The 24239-nt window shown below is 39.5% G+C and overlaps 1 protein-coding gene across 2 annotated transcripts; it reads right to left on the reverse strand.

Annotated features, from left to right (window-relative positions):
* Positions 1–5083: 5083 nt before the first annotated feature.
* On the reverse strand, positions 5084–23271 carry LOC119650183 (homeobox protein EMX2). 2 transcript variants are annotated; one of them, XM_038052739.1, is made up of 3 exons: positions 22549–23271; positions 5761–5998; positions 5084–5694 (listed from the first exon to the last, which is right to left on the reverse strand). In XM_038052739.1, exons 1-3 carry the CDS (start codon positions 23064–23066, stop codon positions 5344–5346), a joined length of 1107 nt encoding a protein of 368 aa, XP_037908667.1. In that variant the 5' UTR covers positions 23067–23271; the 3' UTR covers positions 5084–5343. The 2 variants fall into 2 exon arrangements, with proteins under 2 accessions (XP_037908667.1, XP_037908666.1); XM_038052738.1 differs by having other exon boundaries at positions 5755–5998.
* Between the last annotated feature and the right edge of the window lie 968 nt (positions 23272–24239).

Genomic DNA, 24239 nt, shown 5'->3' on the forward strand with positions numbered 1-24239 from the left:
AAATTTTGAATCCCCCCTTTGCATGTATGGGGAGCCCCCCCTTTAAATTCCACCTAAATTTATGCCACTCGCTGTATGCATGGGATTTCATAGCTCCCATCTGTCCACCAAATTTTGTTCGGATCCGTTTAGCCGTTCTGGAGAAAAATGCGTGTGACAGACAGACAGACATTGAATCGATTTTTATAAGGTTTTGTTTTAGACAAAACCTTAAAAATGAGTATAAATCGAAGAATATAGTTTTATTTATATCTAATTAAATAAGTACAGGGAAGCAAACCGAAAATCTGAACAAAAGAGAGAATTATAAGTGGGAAGTAGTTTAAAATATGAAGAATCTTTTTGCAAACTTAAATGACGAAAGATTTCATTCAAGACGTTCCTTGTCCACTGAGGAAATACGTCGAGTCAAAGTTCGCCTTACTTTAGCTTCGCATTGTGTCCGGGTAACTGAGTGGTTAGAGCACAAGGCTGCTATACGGAAGCTCGGGGCTCATCTCATTGGTGGCAGTGGGATGTGTATTATGATTTGACGTCGGATACCTGTCGACTCAACTGTGAATGAGTACCTGAGTCAAATTAGGGTAATAGTCTCGACCCAGCGCAACGCTGACCACATTGTCTCCTATAGGGTACTATAATCCAGTAGTGTACCATTACGGTTTTGAATGATATGCTCTAACACACTTCAAGGCCCTGATAGAATATAGGCTCATTATCTAATAGGATGACTGTTAAGGTTCCACACAAGAGCACCAGCTTTGAGCGTGACAATTGGAGAGGTATCTCCCTTCCGTTGCAAAGATTATAGCTAAAATACTCCTGGAACGCGTCTAAGAATGTCTCGAAAGCTTGATCAGCAGGGAACAGTGAATACTTGTAGTGCGCGGAGTTTAGGTATTCGCTGCACCTACTCTTCATCAATTTCGAGAAAATCGCCAACGAGGAGTGTATCGAGCATGTTCTACGCATGAAGAGCATTCCAGAGAAGCTGAGGAATATATGCTGGCCCAAAATGTCGCTGTACCAAGGTAAAATCGCAGAGGAATTGGAGGCCCAGAGCAGAGTGTACATTTTGTCGCCGATATTATATTGCGTTTTTTTCATCGGTGACGTTCTTCATGCTACCTTGCCCGGAGGGCATGGAGGAATTCACTGGAGAATGCCATCTATTCTCAAACACAAATGACATAAGGTTGCTCTTGCACCGGGTCACCGGTGTGTTGATGGGGGTAGCACATGGAAAGTGAACTCTACAGCCACCTAAAAGATGAAAACCGTCGGTTGGGTGTACGCTGGTTTGATACCATCTCAAACGAAGAACTTGGTCGGCACACAGACCTGGCACTCACACACACTGTGATCGGAAGATGAAAATAGCAATGGATAGGTCACACATTAATTGCGACCAATAATTGCATTGCTGGATACGGGGTCCACTCTCCCAAGATGGCTGACTTGGTGGTCATCTCAAGGACACTTGGCGCTCCACAGTAAAGAAGGAACGCAGGGATCTGAGGAAATCATGGCGGCAGGTGAAACGCATTTCAGGTAACTGGGAACGATGGTGGGTAGGTATGCGTGCTATACCCCACTAAGGGGTAAATGGCAACCATATACATATATATATGCGGATCGTTTAATCTTAACCTACAACACAATTTTATTCGCTCATTTTTATTAAAATCGGTTGGGTGTCTGTCTTACACCAATTCTCAAAGGATACACACATCAAGTTGAGGCTGTTCTGTATATGATAGAAGCACATATAAGTTTTTACTCGAAAGCTTGTCAGCACGTGTCTGCGTAGTGTCATGGAGGTACTCTGGTCTGATGCAGTTTTTTTCAGCTTCTCGTTGACGTGTTACGGAGAAGGCATAGCTGCCCATCTACCGCCACTACCACTGTCAAACTTTAAGGAAAGGCGATTACTTCATTACGGAATGGAACAAATTTAAACTTAAATATTTTGATATAAAAAACACAAAATCTTCCATATAGGAAGCGCCCAACTTCCGGTTTCTGTTAACTTTACTAAAGTCATGTTTCTGGACTAAATTCGACAACTTTAGGGTAAGAGAAGGGATGGGATTCTTTCATTCTTTCTTTGTCGTTTAATTAGTAGCGTATGCTTGGATTATCTGCCACTTCCCTGAAATATTTTTACGTTTATGTCGAACGTTACCTAATCAAAGAACGAACTTTTTCACATAATTTTTCCAGTGGGTCATTTTTTGTCATTTTTAAGGTCTTGTGTAAAACAAAAACTTATTAGAATTGTTTTCTGTCTGTCTGTCCGTCTGGCTACCTGTCTGTCTGTTTGTCACACCTCAGAAATGGTTATTCCGTTTGATATGAAATTTGATTGAAAAGGAGCACCTATGAGTCTCATTGCACGAGTAACATTGGAGTAACAAGGGAGTCCCATACATGCAAAAAAGGGGTGCAAATTTTTTTCAAATTAGTATAGTCGTGTGTTCGATTAGTACTTTTCGAAACCGATATAATTTTGGACAATTTTGTTGTAAAGGGGAGGAACGCGGGGGTCAGTTACTTCAAGGACCCGTTCTCACTGAAAAAAATATGATCATCCATCCACATGAAATCTAGGTCTCAAAATATACTCCATATCGATACCTATTGCAATAAAATTAACAATAGCATATTACCATATTTATTATAAATATATTTTTAAAAATTGACTGGGAACTCCTTTTGAGTTTATCCCAGAATCAGTTTTGAAGTAATGGAGACTATACCATAGAGCAAAATACTATCAAGTTTGGTCGAAATCGCACTATCACTAACAGAGTCATAATAATAATAATCGTTGGCGTAACAAACCAATTGAATCAGGGCCTTGAAGTGTGTTAGGGCACTTCATTCAAGACCATAATGGTACACTACAGAACACTGTAGGAGGCAATGTAGTCAATGTGGAAGTTTTAGCAACAAATCAGCAAGACGAAGCCTCATACGCCTCGATGCTCATCCTGCCGAGACAAAGAGGGAAGTCTGATTTACGACAGAATTGGTATATTGAAGCGATGGGTTGAGTATTTTAATGAACTTCTCAAGAACCAAAATATCGACGAGTTGGAGGTCCCGCCAACTGAAGACGACGGACAACTGCTTCTACCACCAAACATGGAAGAAACAGTCAGTGCAATTTATCGGCTTAAAAATCATAAATCGCCAGGAACCATTGGAACTACAGCCGAATTGGTTAAATATGGAGGCGACCAACTACACCAAGTGTTCAATTAATTGATGCTGAAGGTGTGGGACGGCGAATCAATGCCTGAGGACTAGCAACGGGGCATTATCTGTCTCATACATAAAAAGGAGGCACATTGATGAAGGCAAGACAAAGTACATAGTGGCAACGTCAGCGCCTAAGAACATAGAACCGGCAACATCGAATCGCACTGGTCAAACGGGAAGAATAAAGATAAGAGACTACAACTTTGATACCGTTGAAATTTTCTCCTATCTAGGTTCAAAAACCCAAACCGATAACAGCTATGACAATAAAATTTCAACTCACAAAAACTGTTTCGTTCGAACTGTCTCACCATAGGAGCAAAGCCCTTACTGTACAAGACAATGATCTTGCCAATCCTTACATGTATTTCTTGGAGACCTGGGCTCTTAGCAAAATTGCGAACTCTTGGCCTCGTTCGAGAGAAGAATCCTCCGAAGAAGTTTTTGGGCCCCTACATGAGGATGGACACTTCCATAGCCTACATAATGACGACAGTTATGAGCGATACCACGATGATCTGGTTGCGGACAAAATCTGGCTCAACTGGTTGAGGTGGACGGTCACCTAATACATGGATGAAGATGATTCAACCCGGAAAGTTTATAAAGCCAATATCTATGATAGGAAAAGAAGATGCCTGCCTGAGATGGAACGAAGGCGTAAGTCAAGATGCCAGAGAGCTTTTAGCGATATCGAATTGTTGGACCTCGGCGCAAAACCTGGGTGTCCAGAGTTCCCTACTAAAGCAAGCTTAGACCGGATACTGGTTGTTGCGCCGTTGATGATGATAATGATTAGGGAGTGGACGCTGCTACCACTATAAATTCTGTTAAAGCTAACCATAAATAGAAGCCTAAAATCCATGCATGCGGTAAATGAAATAATTTTGTACTTACTTTGGAAGGAACTTTCTCATGAATACTTGATCGTATCCTATTGTTTCGAAAATATGTTCGGGCTGAACAACAAACGATGGGCCTTAGTATTTTTCAAAAGCTCCCAACTTGACGATGTATGTTAATCTTTTGTATGGGTGGATACGATTGATAAACGCAATGTCTAATTTCTGGATACGCTTCCTAACAGATTTTGAAAATGAATCTTCACGTGAACGTAAACAGATGGCAGCTATATATCCCCACACTAAGAGGTCTGTAAACAGCCATTGTGCCAGCCATGATACAAATCAAGCTCTCCACAAATCAACTTGACTGGAATCGATATCCCTGTAAAAACTATTAATTTAAAATTTGCATATGCTACACATGGATATTACCCAGGTGCATATGGTACACATTATCCTCCCGTTATCGCTCCCGCAAACCATATGCTCATTTGAATTTTCACCATTTACTTTAGCCACTATCAGATGATTGCATTTGTAGTAATTTTTAATTAAATTGAATTTCCCCGATAACGTAATGATACTTTTATTGCAGTTTGCTTTATCCCCCCCTATTCATGGAGAATGGTTAATCCATTAAGAAAAACTCTGAATCGATAAATACGATAATAACGGCTTATTTACTTATAGTGCTTTTTAAACAGATTAGAAAGGCTTTTCGCCATTTTCAAACATGGATTTGATGTCTGCGACATGTTTTCGTTCACGTATGAGTTCGATTAACGCACTAACTATCATGATACTGTTGAATGAACTGTTATATTTTACTGATAAAAAGGGGGGAAGATACATTTTTCTGGGACAGCGATTAAATGCATTGAAAATATCCAACCGGTGAATCTTGAACCTGCGTGGAAAAGGCTGAAAAGGTCAAGCGAAGGATCCAGGAATATTCAAAGACAATTTCATTTCTAATCATTAATTTATTTTACACAAGTTATTAATTTATCACACATTTCCTTTCATATACATTAGAATTATAGAGATTTTGTATCTATTTACAAGAAGTATACAGTGTCACAATAAAGGGCTCTCTGTGCGTCACTTCATTCGATCATTCGCCAATTCTGCATTCCCGCTTTTGCGCGTAGCCTCGAAAACGATGACTTGACTAGAGTCACTTTGATTCCAGTTGTCTTTTTAAAGCAACATCATCCTTGCTATCACCACCTCACTAACTCACGTTCACTTTTGCCCGCTCCTTAGCCTCCTGTTGCGCTTTCTTCGATCGCTTCCACTTCATTCGTCGATTTTGAAACCAAATCTTAACTTGCGTCTCTGAAAGCATTAAACTACTCGCAACCTCGAATCTTTTAGGTCGCGATAGATATTTATTCTGCTTGAATTGCTTTTCTAATTCCAGTAGTTGTTGGGATGTGAAAGCTGTTCGTGGCCTTCGTGTTTTTCCCAGGATAGCATGGTGTGGGTAGGCTGCCAGCTCTGGTATTCTGTGGTGAAGCATGCCAGCACGTGCCAAAAATTCGAAAGGCAGGTGGGAATGAACGAAACTAGGACCCATGGGTAGCTGTAATAAATGTGTCGTTTAAATTTTAAACTGTATGGAAGAGGCGTTGGATATGCTTACTATTACCGGCATCGGTTTCCCCGTCGGATCTAGTGGTCTGTGGAATGCCGATCCACCTTGAGCCAGAAGCTGATAAGGATGACCGCCGGTGTAAAGTGGGAAGTCTTGAGCTCTCATTGGACTATGCGGGGGAATGGGTTTCTTGAATTCATTGCTCATATCTAAACGCATATTGATTTGTTGATCTTCACAGCCAGGACTGATTGGAGGACTAGAACGCGGGGATGACAGTGGTGATTCAGATCTGTAATGAAATGAAATTTCGAATATAGTTGAGAAGCCAAACAAATGTCTACATATGATAACTTTGAACATGCAAAATCTTCTCCCTTCCGCCACGTAACGCCACCTCAAACTTACTCAGTATACCACCCCCCACAACGGCGAGCGCATGTTGCTCATAAATATTTTGATTATTTATAGTAAAAGATTACAAGTCGAAATCCATCACCTTAAATCAATACATAATCAAACCTACCGCTGCTAATCTCGATTATCAACAGTATCGAATGCAATATCCGTTCAATGGAATGCCATGAGTTCCCATACAAATAAACTTTCTACTTTCACGGGTTCTTAATGGACCTTACCATATAACTGTTCCATCGCGATATTAATTCATGCGTATGACTCCTAGTGGAACACAGTAACAAGTACAAAGTTTCCCAAAATGGAATCAAATCAAAAAGGCATAATAAAATTACTGAGTTCTCGATAATTCGGCCTAAATTGTTATTTTATTTATAACATTAACAGAGTTATCTTAACCAGATCGAAAACTCAGCAATAAATCAAATTATGCAGCAATTACTGTTCAATGTATATCACAATTAAAATTTCATCAGGAACTCTGAAAATTTAGAACCGTAACATTGCCTCTACCCCTATCTTTATACGTAGTACGTGTAAAATATAATATAATCGTAGTAACGTTATCGTGCTATTTTAATTGAGCCATAAATATTGCTCCCGGTCGGCTATAAATTTCCTAAGTTCAGCAAATTGGTTCGATTATTGTTTTGCAGCGATTTAACTTGAATTGGAAATATCCAACGAGGCAAGAAATAAATATCCAAAAGTCATGAAGTGAGTGGATATCTTTGCACTAGCAGAATGCGATTAAGTGTAATAAATGTTATTACCAATGTGATCGAACTCATTGACAAGGTATCAAAGCACTTGAAATTAGGCTACCAGTAGTGCTTTCAAAATATCTTTCCATCTTTTATTTCTAATGAAAAATGGCAGTCAGGGGCATTGGAATAAACAAAATCATAAGATATCAGTAATGAGATTGTAGGATAAATTTTTTGCGATAGATGAAATTTGAATTGATGACTTGTAACTTTTACTTTGCTTGTGGTTCATACATTTTAATTAATTTTAAGACACTCAAATGATATCAAATGGGTTGGACCATGACTAAAACCCGTAATTTTTGTAAATTGTACTTTCTATTCTTTTCCAGATAAAAATAGTCCAATCTCTTGTATATTTTTGAAGTCAGTCTGTCATTAGTACATTCAGATATTTATAGGTGTGAAAGTATTTATATTTAATCTTGAGAGCGGATTCCATAAAAAACAAATGCAATAAAAAGACATGCGCGTTGCAAGAAAGTGGTTCAAATTTCTGTCTCCGAAGTTCGTGTAATTAAAGTAACCAACAATAGTCAAATAAAGAAAGGAGTAGCAGAATCGAGAATATATACTTTACCATACTTTGGAGATCGAAAGCAATCACGTTCTAAATTTTCTGTTTTTTACTTAATTTCACCCTTGAATTAGGACAGTCATTCCAAATAGGATTTTTTTCTACCGTTTTCAAATAAAGATTATTTTTTAAAATGTTCAACTTTTTTCTTATTTACCATGCGAGTCTGAACATTTTAGTTTGAAAAAGGTTTAATTGAAAGGATTGAATAAAGTGGTGGCCGTTGTGGCACCAGAAAGGGTTTGTTTTTAGTAAGTTTCATTTCTCACCAGATAGCCGCCAAAGTATCAGTTATATCCATCACATAGTTTCATTTTTATTTTCAGAGCTTTGTTTATTTTGGAAAATGCACAAATCGGGAAACCGGGAGCTAGTCGTTTCAGGTACGAAAGGTTTTGAGCATTTCTTGGTGGGTAATACGTAATATATGCATATATTATGTGACAGTATCCACTTTCGGATGATATTGACATTCATAGTCTTCAATTTGCAAGGAAGCAACAAATTTGACGTATTATAACTTTGTTAGTAATGGCGCGATTTCCACCAAACTTGGTAAGATCATGTTCTATATTATAGCCTACATCACTGCAAAACAATTGTGGTGCTAGGATTAACTTAAAGGCAATTTTGCAGCCACTTACTAAAAATTATAGTAATATACTATTATTGACTTTATTTGAACAGATATCGATATGAGAGGCATCTTGCAGGCATAATATAGTGGCAGCCTCCTGATTTTTTTCAGCTTTTTCAGCTTTGAGAAAGAAAGAAATGATCAATTTCAACTCCCCGCACTCCACACCTTTCTAACGAATGTCAAAACTAAGACCGGCTTCGAAAAGTACTAACCGAGACCTTTCATTTGATACTCCACATGACTATATTTGATGAAAAAAAAATGTACACCCCAATTTTCCATCATCGGGGACCCCCTTAAATTCGACGTAAAAGGATGTAACTCACTGTATGCGTTAGCGTTCACAGTTCCTACCTTTCTACCAAATTTGGTGTCAATCACTATAACCGCCTCCGAGAAAAATGCGTGTGATGGACAAACAGACAGACTGTAGACCGTTTTTAATAAGATTTTGTTTTACACAAAACCTTAAAAAAGTAAGCTTCGAGCTGTGATTAAACATGTATATTTTAAGGGCTTAACAGTGCACAATTATTGACAAAATGAACCATTTAGTTTTAAGTGCGCGAAATAATTAAGGCCACAGGTATATTCCAGGATGCAGTGCTTTAAATTCTGAACGAAAAATTGTATGTGGTCAAAATTACGGCAAGATGGGTGCCGCGTTTGCTTTTAGTAGAGAATAAATGCCATCGTATGGTCGGCGGTAAAGCTGTTTTGACGTTTTTCCGTCGCAATTCTGATGAGTTTCTGCTTCTCTACCGACTCTACTCGACGAAACATGCACTATTGCACTCCAACTACAAAGGAACAAGGCCCTTGTGTTTACTTTACGTACCAACAGGAATGTCTAAGCCTTTCGGCCAAACTTCCCCTCCGAAGAGACGGCGTTTCTCAGGTAAGTCAGATGAAAGATTTGGGGTGCTCCCTTACGAGACCCGCACCGGCGGTGCAGCTCTAGCAGGTTGACTTGTTTAAGACTACAGCCACCTCGAATCCAACTCCAGTGAATACGAAGCACGTCTGAACCAATGCTCAACCCCGGGACATGTGTTTGCTATAGATTCCTCTCAAGCCGGTGCAATCGTCCGTTCAATTCCTTCAGGGATCGGTTGGATTCAGAACGCACTCCAAGTTCCAACAGTATATGCCACCCCTCGGTAAACCGATGAACCGACCCCCAATAACTGGAGGTCGTATCGATATCACACGTTTATTGATGATTACACACTGCAATATCCAAGACTCATCAAAATTAACCTTTCTCCCGCTCGAACCCTTATTTATCATTCATTTAATCGCGCCATTGGTCCAGAATGTTCCTACCAAAGCTTGGTTTGTGTTCATAGGACTAAATGATCCCAATACATAGAGCGTCATAGTATAGTATTCTAACACTTGTCAAGTTTACCAACAGCCTTGTGCCGGGCTGCTGTTAGCCCATGTGCGAGGCGTCAGGACGTCTGCCTACTGCATCACGACCAGCAAACCATAGTAAAGACAACGCTTCCCAGTGCCACTTCATGAAGGTTTCCGTGTGGTCTTTCTTGTGTTGACTCAGCAGACAGGGTTGCTGCCCTCTCTGCCTCCTCGCCACCTTAGAACATCAGCTGCAAAGGAACAGTCAAAACAGTAGGTTTTTAAGGGTAAACAGGTTCCGGACAACGGACAACGGCAAGGACCATGAGATGAGCGCCCATAGTTATGGCCGCAGTTTTCTGAGAATATACTTCGAATCATCTTAGTTACTTGGAAAACCGAAAAACAATAACCGGACAATATTGTGCGTCGTTATTGCATCAGTTGGACGAAAAAATCAAAACTAAATGTCTTCATTTGGAAAAGAAAAAAATCCTAATTGTAACAGCCTCCGGATTTTGGCTCCTAGTGAATTTTTTATTTCCGAACTTGCAAAAATGGCCGAGCGGACAGCGGTTTTCGAGATACGAAAGTGTCATCGCCAAATATGGTTTCCATTTACCGCTTAGTGGGATATAGCGCGTTAACCACATCTACACGCCAACATTCGCAATTTGCTGAAAAGCGCTTAAGCCTACCCCACATCACTACCCTATGAATCTTGTTGGAATAGTGAGCGGAGTTTAGATCTTCGCTTTATCTACTTGTTCAGTCACTTCTTTTCTAAGTTTTATTATATTGTTTCGAATACAATTTCTAGTGAGCGTGATTTTCTTATGTTTTCATAATATTTATTATATAAAATGATTGATTAAAATCTATCACTAATTAGGCAAAGTACTATATACAATCGCACAAAGATCACTTTTTTATTTAGTGCTTACACCGCCGCGGTTGGGAACAGAAGAGACCGACTTATTTCCATGCGGTCCTTACTGTCCCAACCAACGGCATTTTTCCACCGCTAATTCTCCACTCCCCTGGTGCGTTCAGAAAATGAGTGAGTGGAGAGTTCGCCATCTACCCGTCCGCATCCGCAACATTCGAAATAAATTTCGAATGCCGCAGATCCTGCCGCGCCACATACTCTTCATCGATTTCGAGAAAGCTTTTAACAGGAGGACCAGGGAATGTATCAGACAAAACCTTGCCTTGGGGTAAAATCTCAGAGGCGTTCGAGGTCGAAAGCAAAGTCTGCCAGGGTTGTATCCTGTCGTCAATATTATTTCTTCTTGTTATCGATGAGCATGAAAAACACATGCTTGCCCTATTATTGGTCAGTTCAATGGACTATGACACCTTTCTTCAAACATCTCGACTACGCTGATTACATCTGTTTGCTTTCTCACCGAGTCATGGACCTTGGCCAATGCCTCTGGATAAAGACAAATCAAGGTTCTCAATGTGACGAGTCATCCCACTCTCGCCATCTGCATTAATGGAAAGAGCATCGAAGGCGTCGATCAATTTCTATGTCTGGAAAACGGGGTTTCTGCCACCGGTAGCCCGGACTGGATGTTACCAGACTCATTAACAGACCTAGATGCGCTTTCGCTGAGACTATTTGAGACGGTTCTATCCTGGTGTTCTCTCTGTGTTGCTATATGGGGCTGGCACATGCAAAGTTACCACCACTGCCACTTGAAAGTTTTAAGCCTTCGTCAACACCTGTTTGGGACGTATTATCATAGTATCCTGGTGTGATACTATTTCAAACGAAGAATTTGTTCGGCGCACAAGGCAGATAGGAAGGCGGAAGTTGCAGTGGATAGGCGACAAATTAAGGAAGAGCGACATCATTTTCATTTCATTTTCTTAGACTTTTTGAACAAGCCTTGTAAAAAAACGTCATTAAATAACTTTTTCATTTCCCAGATACAATACTCGGGAAAACGGTGAAAATCAACTGTCTAAAAGGTTGAAATACTCGAAACACTCCTACCTCTCGATACTTTATTAGGTATGCCTATAAAAAACAAACATTTACTGTCAGCGAGATGATCTCTTTTATCGCGGCAAGGAAGTACTATCGCACATGACTGCGAAATTATGATCCAAAATAAACTTTATTATGAATGAATGAATGAGCTTTAAAATTGCCTATCGCTTTATACCATTATTTTCGGTAGCAAAAATCCGAATCCTCGACACTGAACCACCGGTTACCATTAGCCACTGAAGAAACCATTCAAATAAGAAGGAGAAATGAATACTTCAGTTTTGGCGAACTGTTCTCTATAGAACGTTGCTAAAGACCACGGCAAAGTGAATCCCTCGTAAAGTTAGAAGATGATGTTTGGACGGTATCGAAAATGTAACTTTTGCAAACTATCTAACAAGGGTGTTCACACCTTATTCACCTTTTCAGAATAATTACTCGGAGCAGGACGTAGCGTACTTCCTTTAAGAGCAAAAAAAATGTAATAAGGAGCCAAATCAGTCAAAAAAAATCCATGTAAATCAAAAGAAAGACGTCATTCGAACGAAATGATTAAAAAATTGAGCAGTTTGAGCAAATATCGAAACACATAGTATTTTGAGGCCTAGATACTATACGCATGAGCCACCATAATTTTTTTAAACTTTTCGGTTGGGTAGTTTCTGAAAAACGGGTCCTCGAAAAAATTGACAATTTTAAGACCACCGCACCACCGCTGCTCTTCCCCTCTCATTTGATACCCCATATGGCTATAAATTTTCACACAGCTTTTACGTGTATGGGGATCCCCAAGTTCAACGTGCATTAGTGGAATTCATCGCATGAGTAGGAGTTCAAAGTTCTAAGCGGCCTGCGTGATAGCAGCAATGATCCCAATAGATACCCTGGCGAGAAAAGGACAACTTTATGATCAAGCGTATCTCACCTCAGAACCTGGCCCGTCGGCGGCAATTCACACGGGGTGAAGTTATCACCGAGTTGCGGGAGAGGTGAAACACGTCAGAAAAAGTTCGATAGACACAAAGAATCATATGAGATATTTAGAGATGGATCGAGTGACTCCATGACGAAGTAGGAAAGTTGTCGAGCATATCTCTATCAATTTGGGCATGACGGCAAACTTGGCATTATAACTAATGATTCAGGTTTCCGCGATGTTACAGCAAAGTTGGTGAAAGGGGAAAAGATCTGAGTGGAAAGGACATGATTGTCATATCAACTAAGGTCTGAATCGACGGTGTGCCGCTCGATATGTTTCATACCCATATCGGGTTTTTAAATCAATATAATTGTATCCAAGAACATCACTTTGGTCTGCTCTGCCTTTGCGACGAATGAAAAAAAAAATCCCCAAGAAAGTGTAATCTGAGCGCTAGGATGTCGAAATCAGCTGCTCCTTGAAATTAATATGGTTCGCAACTAAGTACCAGAACCAACACAGATCCTTAAACAAAAGTTTTCATGGTTTCCAACCGGGTGCATGTTTTTGAGTAACACAAGAATTCCAGAATCAGACGAGGGGATAGCGTGCTACGATGAGCCTGTACCAAAAACAATTAGATCCATCGATTCGATATCCTTAAAATCTGTCTGGTGTCCTGGCCTACGCCATTCCTCAATCTGAGGCAAGGTCTGTCACGTCTTCTTTTTCTTCCATAGATATGCCCTTATAAATTTTTGGGGCTGAATCACCCATCCATACGGATTAAGTGACCTGCCCACCGCAACCTATAGAGCTGGAGAAATCATATCGTCGAATACCAAAAACTAATCCAGGGAAAGACGTCTGTAATTAACAACTTGCAATAAAATTTTTTTTTTTTTTTGCGGTAGGCGGCAGACTTTGGAATGATCGGTCCGAGCGACATTTTGTCAAACATGTGAAGCAGACCGAATCGTGCGAACCGCAAAAATGGTGAATATTTGATCAACATTTGCTCGGTTCGGATGCAATGAAGAGAAGGAATGAACGCCACCAACGAAGATTTGCATATTTTGCTAACCCTGACACTGCGATTGCGGGAAAGAAAATATACGACGAATTACATCCTTCCCTCAAACTTGTTTCTACTTCAGGGAAAATGGATGAACGGACTTCAAGGCTGCGCCGCACTTCCTTGATGTCTCTTCTCTCATTATATGAAGGTGTCCATCTTTGCCATCAAGAATGGGAAATTATATGAACCATCTGCTTGCTATCTTCAGAACAGTGTTGCTTCCACAGATACTTTAAAGATGGTGAGTTACATGAGAAGGCATTCTGCTTTGAGGGCGGCGGAACACGAGATAGATTTACCGGACAATCGTGAACCAAGAACAGGGGGAGAAAATTTCTTCCACCAACATCTCTTTCTTCAAGTGAATGACGGACTCAGGACTCCCTCGATTCCTAAACAAAATTACGTTGTTTGCCACTTTCTAAAAAGTGGTCGCTAGGCTAGTATTATAACTTCTCCTACACTTTAAACGGAACAAGCAGAAGAGAGGGAAGCTAGAGACGTGAACGGAATTGGCTTGATGCCAGTTTGTAGAATTAGATTCGGACAACCGGAGACTGCGACTTGTGGTATGACATCGGTTAAGAGGGGTAGGATCTATACGATTAAAGATTCATAAAGCTGAGAACCTGTGTCCAGGTGTCAAAAGAACTTTGCTGAGACACTTACGTTTCTAGGATCTAGTCACAGTCATTTTACAATGCCAGATTAATGCTTACTTACCCTATGATTCTTTGTGTTCTCATTTGGGAACTTTGACGAGACAAGGACAATATGCCAAGGTCTTTGAGGATCAAGTGTATGCGATCCTAAGGGTAGCAATCTGGATGATCGTCGAGCGGTTAAAGGCCGGGCCAAAACGGGTGAGGGTGTTGATTAGTGCATCTCTCAGGATTGTAAAAACCGATTAAATTCTATTTATAGATGAAATCCGGTGTAACTACTCTGCGTATCTAATCATTGTGGTCTAGAGGGAAATGAAATCTCTAATACCTTAGCAAAAGAGGGATCAATTCCTGCCCTGGGGGGAATGGAACCAGGAATTAAAGCATTAACCAAGGCCGTTATCAAGAACTAGAAACAAACTTCCGGTAATGGTAGGTGGCCTAAAAACTGCCGAGAGGGGAGTGAAAAGAGGCGACTTCCCCCGGGAACAGAATTTTCTTGGGGGCCCGAACAAAAATTTTAATTAAAAAAGGGGGTAATAAGGGGCCACATAATTTTCAACTGAGACCAGTATGATTTTCACCCCGAATCAAAATTTTCTCTTTACAGCCCTGGGTGTGAGTGCTCAAGGGATGTGCCTCTTCCCAATCTCAAAGATACAACATAACTCACGCTGCGGTTCTCTAAGTCTTGTTTTGACGGAGTTAGATAATAGGCATCAGAAGATTAATTGCAGATAACCAAAAAAAAGCAAAAAAGGGTGCTTTATTTTTAGCGTTAGCGAAGGTAAGATTAACACATACTCAACAGGAGGCTCGTTCGTTCGAACAATATCCACTTAAAGTCGAGATGGCGCCAGTAGAAAACTTAACTTAACTTTTTTTCTGATCGCCATTGACTCAAAATTAGCAGTAAATAAGACTAATTAAAAAATAAAAAACAGGCTCTTAAAGAAATCTAAAGAAACTTGAAATTAGTTGTATAGTGAGGTAAATGAGGTGTTTGAAAGGAATCTGTTCAGAGACGAAGATAAATTTGCGGTTAGCCTGTGCTGCGCCACTCAAAAGCTATACCTACAACTGATTACCCGTACCTATTTCATCATGATTAATTGGTTATTGCTATATCAAGAAAGGGGCCGTGACAACTATAGTAAACTTGATAGGTAACAACAGTACCTAAATAATCAGAAAGGTCCACAGGAAAGCCGCAGTAGGATATGAGAAAACAAAGCTCAGGAAGTCAAATCTAATAAAATCTCGGAGCTCGCGGTACAGCCAGGGTCGAACATGTTCGCTGAGATATGCGGACATAGCAGGGAAGATTCGCCTTGAATTATGGGAGTGACAGAAATTGATGTTCCTAATTAAAGTTGGTGAACTTCCGGGTACTTACTTACCAAAACGACAAATTTCTAATGAAATTTTGTGTTTTTCCTTTGTAAATGTTTACAGAATTTTTGATTGAAATTTTGTGTGGTATTCAGTAGGTATTATACAATTATTATTGTATTGTATTGTATGATATTTCAAGATTTCGTAAAATTTTATTTCATATTCATTCTTATATTCTCCGTTAACATTTCAAACAAAATGGGCAGAAAGGATATAATATCCCAAATAAAAGTAAGTATCCACATTCGGAAAGAAGCAGAAAGCTTACAGTTATTCAGCCTTCTTTCTCCACAATATAGAAAATCACCGATTCTTAGAGCTCAATAACCAACATCGTATCAAGTAGAAGAAAAATTTGTAGAAAAAGGGGGACAATCACCGAAAGAACTAAAAGGAAAATTATAAAATTGGCTATTGAAAATAGGTAAAGGTCTATGGGGAAATTATACAAGAGCTGAATAGTGCAGTAGTCGATATTGGCCTTCGAAGCGTTGTGCGGATAATATATCATATATGCCGAAAAAACTTTAAAATGTCAATGTCCATCCAAAAAGCCCAAATAGTCTCCCCGTATACCTCATGAGAAGTGAATGCGTGCTAAACCATTAGTATAAGGTTAGCATCCAAAATAATTGTCCTTTCAAAATTTGGAAAATGTTCCTTTGAAAAAGCCATTTTCAACCGGATTCAACGGACGGAAAAGTATGCAACTTCGAGGACAATCGATTTAAGGAGCAAAATATTCTACAATGAATCGAAATTCAATTTGTTTGGATTCCACAGAAAGGCAGGTGTGAAGCATAGATCGGGCGAACGCTTTTCGAAGAATTGTGTTAGAAGAACCTTTAAGCAGGGACGCAGCCAAATGATTTGGGAATGTTTTACTTATCATGGCATTGAAAAATTAACATTGACAGAAATATTCTGGCGAACATTTAATTTCATCAGAGGCTCGATTCTCAAGAAAATGACCCGATTTTAGAACATTGGGTCCTGCGCCGGGTTGTCGCTGCAAACTGGTTAGTGTGTTCAATTTTTTGCTCATAATTTAATAGGTAATCAAAACAATAGTAATGAAATCTAAAATTTCGTTTGTCTTTTTTGCAGATAAAGGATAATTTAGCAGAAATCAGCATTTCCACGCTAAGCTGTTTTGAAAACAGGCCTGATATGAACCTCAGCGAGAACCTTTGAAACAATATAAAGGTGCAGACAATGAAGTTTCTTCTTCTCTTGCAGTATAATAAAATTGCATCAGCCCTTTTGCAGAATTTCGTCAATTCGATGCCTGGTGTGTTTCAAATGCTGAAGGAGGTTTGGAAACCTATTGAAAAGTTAAAATAAGAATCACCGTTTAATATAGAATAATTGCACAAAAAATATTGCTGCAGTAAATATATATACAGTAAAATAAATAATAATTAAGTTAATAGATAATACATTAAAAGTGTGGAAACCCACCATTTTCCCCAGAATTGGTGCCATTTAAAAAATGGGGTTGAATGGGTTCAAATGGGGTTGTGCGTAAAGTTCCTGATCGCCTTTACCTCGTCAAAGGCCAGTGATGATCCTTGTCCATGGCTGGATCAAGTCCACTCACACCACCCAGTGAACCTGACAGGAGGTATAAATTGAATCCACCCATATGCAATGGAACAAAACAATGGAATATATACCCCAGGTGCCAGGCCAGCTGTACTGGAAAATTCACTCTCTCTCAGGAGGTCGGTGATATGAATTCTGGGGAGGACCTTTTATTGCATTTAATCGACCCTTTTAGTAAGGATTCGAATTTTACAAGATCACCACCATCGATCAAAAACGTAACCCAAATAACAAAAAAAAATCAATAATACCAAAGGAAAGAAAACCTAAAGCTATAACATTGCGCGAAAAGATCAATAAGCTAGACAAACTACAGCAGGAAAACGAAATTCTCAAGAAAACAATTCAGGCTAGTTCACTTCCAGCGAAGTGCCGCAGCCCTAAGGTAAACGAACCAAAAGGATACCACACAAACGAAGAAGAATTGGCCAGAGAAACTGACTGGATCCTGCAAACATGAAAAGCGTCTAAGGAAAGAAAGGCAGACTCGTCACCGAAAATCATTAGACAAAGTCCCGCGAAAAGCGGTCGACGAAAAATGCAACGAAATGGAAAGTGAAACTTTCTCCGCTGATTAATATTAGCGGAATCGATAAGCACCAGAAAGTTAAAAGCCTCCTATCGACAGCCATGATAAATGAGTACTCAATAATTGCACTAAACAACAATGTTGTTTCGAAAATACATACTGTAAACGCAGATGACTACCCTACCCCCTCTTGCAACATGCAAAAAATCCAATGGTACACGTATGGAGATAAAAACAACAACTCTCAAGGTTGTGGGTAGGGGACTCCACCCAACGTGCCAAAAAGACGATATTGTAGAAAACCTAAAGGAAAGGGAAAGAGAAAAGGATTTTAAGATCCTAGACGCTGTGAACGTTTGAAAAAAAAAATCAATGAAAAGGGAGAAACAATAATCAGTAAGCAAGGACTCTCGCTGTTCATGATTACGTTTGACAATATGATGGCCCAAGCACTGTGAAAAACCGTCTACCTAATATCACAGTGCAAAAGATGCCAAGGTTTCAATCACTCACAAAAGTATTGTAATCGAAATCCAAGCTGTGTGAAATGTACTAGTGACCATGAATCTCCAAACTGTCCAAACAACGAAGCTTACTTGGCAAAATGTGTAAATTGTAGCGGTGGACACCCAGTCAACTTCAGAAGCTGTAAAGTAGCGAAAGATTTACAAAAGCTAAAACGGAAAGCACTGCTGCCGCTAAAGTTGGCTGCTGACGACAAACTGAACCACGGAAAACCAACCCAACGCCTGTTGTTAGATCCGAGAAAATAGAATACTCGCAGGTGCTAAATGACGGTGGAAATCAAATACTAAAAACTATTTTAGGTAGACTTGACATTTTACATAGAAGACTTGACGAACAACAAATAGTAATCAAACAAATTTCTTAGCAGTATAACGTAAGGAGACAAAAATATAATAAGAAAACCAAATGACAAATGTCCTGAAAATCGTAACGTGGAATGCTAATGGACCGCAAGAACACCTACAAAAATTGGAAGTCTTTCGTAATGCTAAAAAGATAGACATATGCCTTATCTTAGAAAGGACCCTCGCGGGGCTTGTGAACGCTAAAATACGTGACTTTTGCTCATTTCATGCAACAAATCCCAAAGGACAAGCTAAAGGGGAACTATCATACAATCTTCGTTAAAGAGGCTATCGGACACTACGAAGAACAAAAAATTGAATATGAAATAATGCAGGTTGTGACTATTGGTGTACAACCATTTCACAAATTGTGAAGATCACCTCAATATACTATCCACCGCGATTCAGTGCTAAAAATGAATATTTCACTCATTGATAACTCTTTAATTTTCGGAGGTGATTTTAACGCCAGAAATGGGTTCTAGGGATTTAGGTTAACAACATTCAGAGGCGGAGCATTATTCGAAGCAGGAAGAGAACAAAAGTGCAATTTCCACTCCAGCGGTAAGCTTACATATTGACGTAACGAAAATACTTGACGTCATTAATTTCTTCATATGGGGATCTCAGATGAATACATCCATGTTGCGAATAATGTAAACAATGTCCAATCACCTGCCTGTTATAATGCTGGTCAGTAAAATAGTGAGGAGGACAAAGTGGGCAGCATTCAAAAAGCACATCCAAGAAAACGTTTGCATAAATGATAAAACAACACTGCTTATCAACTCGAAGAGGGGATTGATCTGCTAACAATGAAGATCCAACAGGCGGCTTGGAAAAGTACTCCTGCACATCATGGACTGAATAAAAAATATACTGAATGCCCTGCAGCCGGTGTATCACAGGGCAGTGGTCTTGGGCCCAAGACTGTTTCTTCTGTATACCAATGATATACCTTGCTGTGAAGAAGCCAAAATAGCGACAATTGCAGATGACACTGCCATCCCTACCACGGTTAAAACTACGGATGAAGCGAAAATAAAGTTGCAAACAACTATTGACAACATTGTGAAATGGAGCAAGAAATGGGAAATAAAATTAAACGAAAGAAAATCAACATATTATACGTTAACTTTACAAACAAAAAAGAGAATCCAGCTGAAGTCATCATAAACGGACAAGATGCGCCACGGGCGAGTGAGGTCAAATATTTAGGTATGACCCTCGATGCTAAGCTCAGCTAGAAAAGACACAAGAAGTACGTGCTAAATGCTAAATACGGACAGATGTACTGGCTCTTGGTAAGGAATCCCCAGCTGACCATCGACAACAAGCTACTAATTTCCCAAGAATCAAACCTGAAAATCATGCAAACTTTACAAAATACAGTACTTAGAAGCATAGCAGACGCTCCCTGGTTCATTCGTAATGAGGATCTATATAGGGACCTAAAAGTACAGTTGGTTAGTGAAGTCATCAAAGACCAAGCAATTAAGCGTAGCCACTGACTACGACCACATGAGATAACGAAGTCTGAAAATTAACTGAAATTTCTAATATGATCAACCGACTGGAAAGAGTAAGGCCAAACGACTCGCTAACATAAAGGATGCCTAAGGATATAAGCTACTGAGGAACATTTCTTCGATTGTGTGTGTCGTTTTTCCGGCTAATTATATAATGAAAAAAGGCAATTTGTCTTTGGCAAAAATTCACTGAGGAAGAGGACAACTGGTCCTCGAAATACCGGTACATTTAGGAATAAAAAACTCACTATTCGGCGTTAAAAAATAAAATTTGTCTTTTTATCATTATACTGAAGAACAGCCAGTTCGCCAAGATATGGAAAGAAAACTGCTGGATGGGGAAATATCAGTCATAGCTTGGCGAGTGAGTAAAAATCCTACACTCTCAGGGATCGTAAACCCTGAGGTTAGTCTTTTGAAGATTTCCACCTCTGCAAAAAGAAAAAATGTCCACTCTGCTAAGAATGTTTTCACATATTTTCATATATACAATATGTTCACTATATATGTTCATTTCCATACAGAAAAGCGGTTTCGTTTGAAGAACGACAGACTGATATCAGAAAATATGATTTTCTTTTCCAGGTGTTAATATTTTAAGGCCGCCACTGTATATTTCAATTCAAATGAAATTTGAATTTTCTTTTCAATTCTAATTAATCATTTCAAGTCGCTGAAAAAGAAAGTTTAACTACCCAATTTTCCAGTTATTTTCTTTTTTGGCAGTATACTGTATGCCCATATTCCCATGTTCCCGGAAATATACAAAAATCACCTGACTGCAATCCTTCTAGGTACTTCCGAGAAAACAATCAACATATTTCAATAAGACTTATCGAGAAGCGCGTTCTTAAACTAATAATATTAATGGTTAAATTGAATCAATAAACACTTTAATCGTAAAATCAATCAAATTAATCAGCAATATTGATCGTGGAATTAAATCAGAAAAAACAATATTGATTGTGAAATCTCAATATTCATAGTATCAAAATGTAAAATAATCGCAACAGAATTTGAAATTTTCGGTAATAAAGTTGATACCAAAGTTACCAGTAATCAAAATATTTTTCAATATTAGAGCCGCAAATGGGAATTACAGTGCTTTGGATAAGAGCGTTAGGGAATTAGAATTTCGGTTATGAACTCTATTATTCGTTACTTTTCGGCATGTCACTATTCACATTTAAGGTGATACTAGCATTCTCTTCCATGAAAGGTAAAATAGTCTTCCATTGGAAGCACGCTTGGTACCTAACAATGATCCAACAATGAGGTTTGCACTAAACTTTTCACTTTTTAAACCAAATTTTACTCTAGAAAATGGGTTCATAATGAACTCTGCACACTCTGAGACTGCGACATTTCAACTTCAACACCTCTATTTTCGAATTACATCAGAATTAGAACTAGTTTCAGTAAATATTAGTCGAGGTTAAGGGAATACAAAGAAAAAGGGAAATGTACCAGGGGTCGTGACGTGAAAATGAAGTCAATTTGTTACAGGCATCGGGTCTTTCCCATATTTTTCCATATCTCCACAAACTTGCATTGAAACCGGATTAGCAGTTGCCAAAGAAACTCTAAGTATTGGAGAGATAGGACAAACAAGAAAGTGAGAAATAGTGGATCGACCAGGTCAAGTCTTTGTTTAGCTGTAAATAACGAAAGGATTTCCTATAAAAATCTTCTACAAAAAAAACATCTATTCTGTTCGAAATTGAACTAACTTTTTCATCAATATACCACTAAATCTTAAATTCACGAATAAAAGACTATTTCTCCTTTATTTTTATCTTTTAATTTTATTTCTCACTAGACTAGTTCCCTAATCGCTTACTTAAGCACATTTCAAGGAAAAATAAACTAATACTTTCTTAAACACTAAATAAGTTAACTTTCCAGTTATTACGTTTCATTTTTCTGATAGCAACCCTACACAAAGAAAATTAGTCAAATCATTCCCAGCATCAGATTAATCTCACATTAAGCATAATTTACAGCTTAATCTGGTTCTTGATAAACTTTCACAACAATAGCCCACGAAAAAGCCAACTCACCACTTATTGTTTAATTTTCACTACGAATTTTTGAGTTATAGAAAAAGATACGCCTTAAGGAACAGAATGATCGCTAAATTTGATTACTTTCCAGGAAATATATGACCTTTTATTTTCCCTCATGCTAATTTGTCACATGGAACGTAACAATGATTAATAATTCGCCCTTCGGGAGAAATAATACTCCCTTCATCTTTGTAATTGCGATTTTAATATTTTCTCATTTCAAAGATACTGTCTTATCCTTTAGATACAATGAAAACGTTATTATCTGTGTATTTTTTAAGAACCGTTCAAAATGAATGTACATAAACGGTAGAAAGTCAACAAGACTACATTCCAGATGAAATTTTACCGTAGGAAGGTTCAAAATCTATCGGAAATACCCCCCTGACACTATCCCCAAAAATATCTTCAACTTGCAAACTTACCTCGAAGCTCTTCCTTCTGGGCTCGGCGTATACTCCCGACTGTCATGTAACCTCCTCAAAGCGTCCTCCTCACTCATGGCACCTGCACCCGATACACTATTTTGCACTCTCGCCTGAACCTCAGCCTCCTTCTGGTCACTTGTCTGATTCTTCGCCAGAAGTGCATCAATGCAGAAGGACTTCTTCGGTGGCGGTGGTGAACTTTGCGTAAAAGGGGTAGTCAGTCTGTTGCTAGTATACATGGACGGCGGATAGTTGTCATAGACACTGCCATTCATGAGGATTCTATGGTCACGAATTGGGGGCGGCAGCGTCATTAGGGAAGATGCCGCCGTCTCTGACAAAGGACTCATACTAAAACCGTTGGGTGGTGAATTTATAGGCGGCGATGCGGAATTCATTTGGCGCGGCGGTGGCGATAATGATGAAGTGTTCGTGTCACTTTGATAATCCTGAAGAAGCTGATTGGAATGTGTCACAAAGCGCGAAATTTGCAACGGCACTTGGGCACTAGTCATGTTAGTATTGAATGTTCAACGGTCAACACTAGTCTGCAACGTCAAGAACGCGTCCACTTGGTATAGCAAACAGCATATTTTATTAAACTCCTCCAATTTATCTAATTGTACTCTAATCACTAAATGATTACTTAAATTACACTGGAAACATGCGGAAGCGTAATCGACCTCCCTAGGAAACAACCAAACAAGTCTAATCCACGATTCCGACTGCAACAACCGATTTAGTCGTTCCATTTGAAAGATTATCGCGCCTTGAGCCCGTCCCTCGCCCCTACCCCTCGCTGCTTTCTAACATTGCGCGATAAGCCGGGCTCTGATAAGTCCATATCAGCGACGAATAGGCGACCGCCTTTCCCAGTTCAATCTCGAGCCCAAAGTGGAAAGAAGGCGCGGCCTGCACCGCACTCAGCTCAACTTTCCACGGGCGTGGTCTCGACCCCCTGCAAGGCATAATCGGTCATTACAGGGTGCATGAACAACATCAAAATGTGGGTAAAACGAAAAGGATACGTTTCATTCGCATTAAGGGGTCGTATCGGGTGAGATTTTATCTCCTTGCCATTATTTGTATTGCCAGATGTAAATTGCGGTCGTATTCGATGATAAGTGCCCGTTTTTCGGGCAATCAATTTCTTGTCTGCTCGTCTTATATTTCAACATGGCAAAGAAAGGAAACCGTCCCCTTACCCAACCCCCGGCCACCGGGGCATTTGAGCCAGTCCAATCGAAGAAGCTTTTTCGTCCAGTAATTGCCATCACCACATTTATTTTCGGCAGAAAATGGTACCCACGAACTGGTCCAGTGGCTGGGAGTGGGTGAGATTTGGAGGTGGCCCCAGCCAACCGAGCGCGGATGAGGCAGGCGGAGTAGGCGAAAATCGATTTGCCGGGGATAAGTAGGAATGTTTTCGGATACTGTATGGCGTTTCTGAGTGCGATTTAATGGCCGAATAAATGGCCTCTAGTGTTTGTGGTTACAATGCGATGCCACGGCCTCAAGATTGTTTTAGTAAGCGATTTGCCAGTTTTGGGCTTTTTCTTTGTTTTTGTTTTCATTTGCGGCCTCTTGAGAAGATATCTCCTAATTTCATGATGGAATTTCGAGATATTTTATTTCTTCTGTAATTAAGGCCAAATTAGAAACGAAAGAAGAAATCTGCGGAGTGGCTG

The sequence above is a fragment of the Hermetia illucens genome, chromosome 2 (genome assembly GCF_905115235.1).
Source record: "Hermetia illucens chromosome 2, iHerIll2.2.curated.20191125, whole genome shotgun sequence".
Taxonomy (NCBI): Eukaryota; Metazoa; Arthropoda; class Insecta; order Diptera; family Stratiomyidae; genus Hermetia; species Hermetia illucens.

Excerpts from the sequence above, each read along its gene's own strand:
- LOC119650183 (XM_038052738.1), bottom strand. The coding sequence starts at position 23,066 with ATGACTAGTGCCCAAGTGCCGTTGCAAATTTCGCGCTTTGTGACACAT. Across the intron at positions 5,999-22,548 it reads CCAGAAGGAAGAGCTTCGAG|ATCTGAATCACCACTGTCAT; the intron begins GTAAGTTTGCAA and ends ATTTCATTACAG. Across the intron at positions 5,695-5,754 it reads GGAAACCGATGCCGGTAATA|CTACCCATGGGTCCTAGTTT; the intron begins GTAAGCATATCC and ends CATTTATTACAG.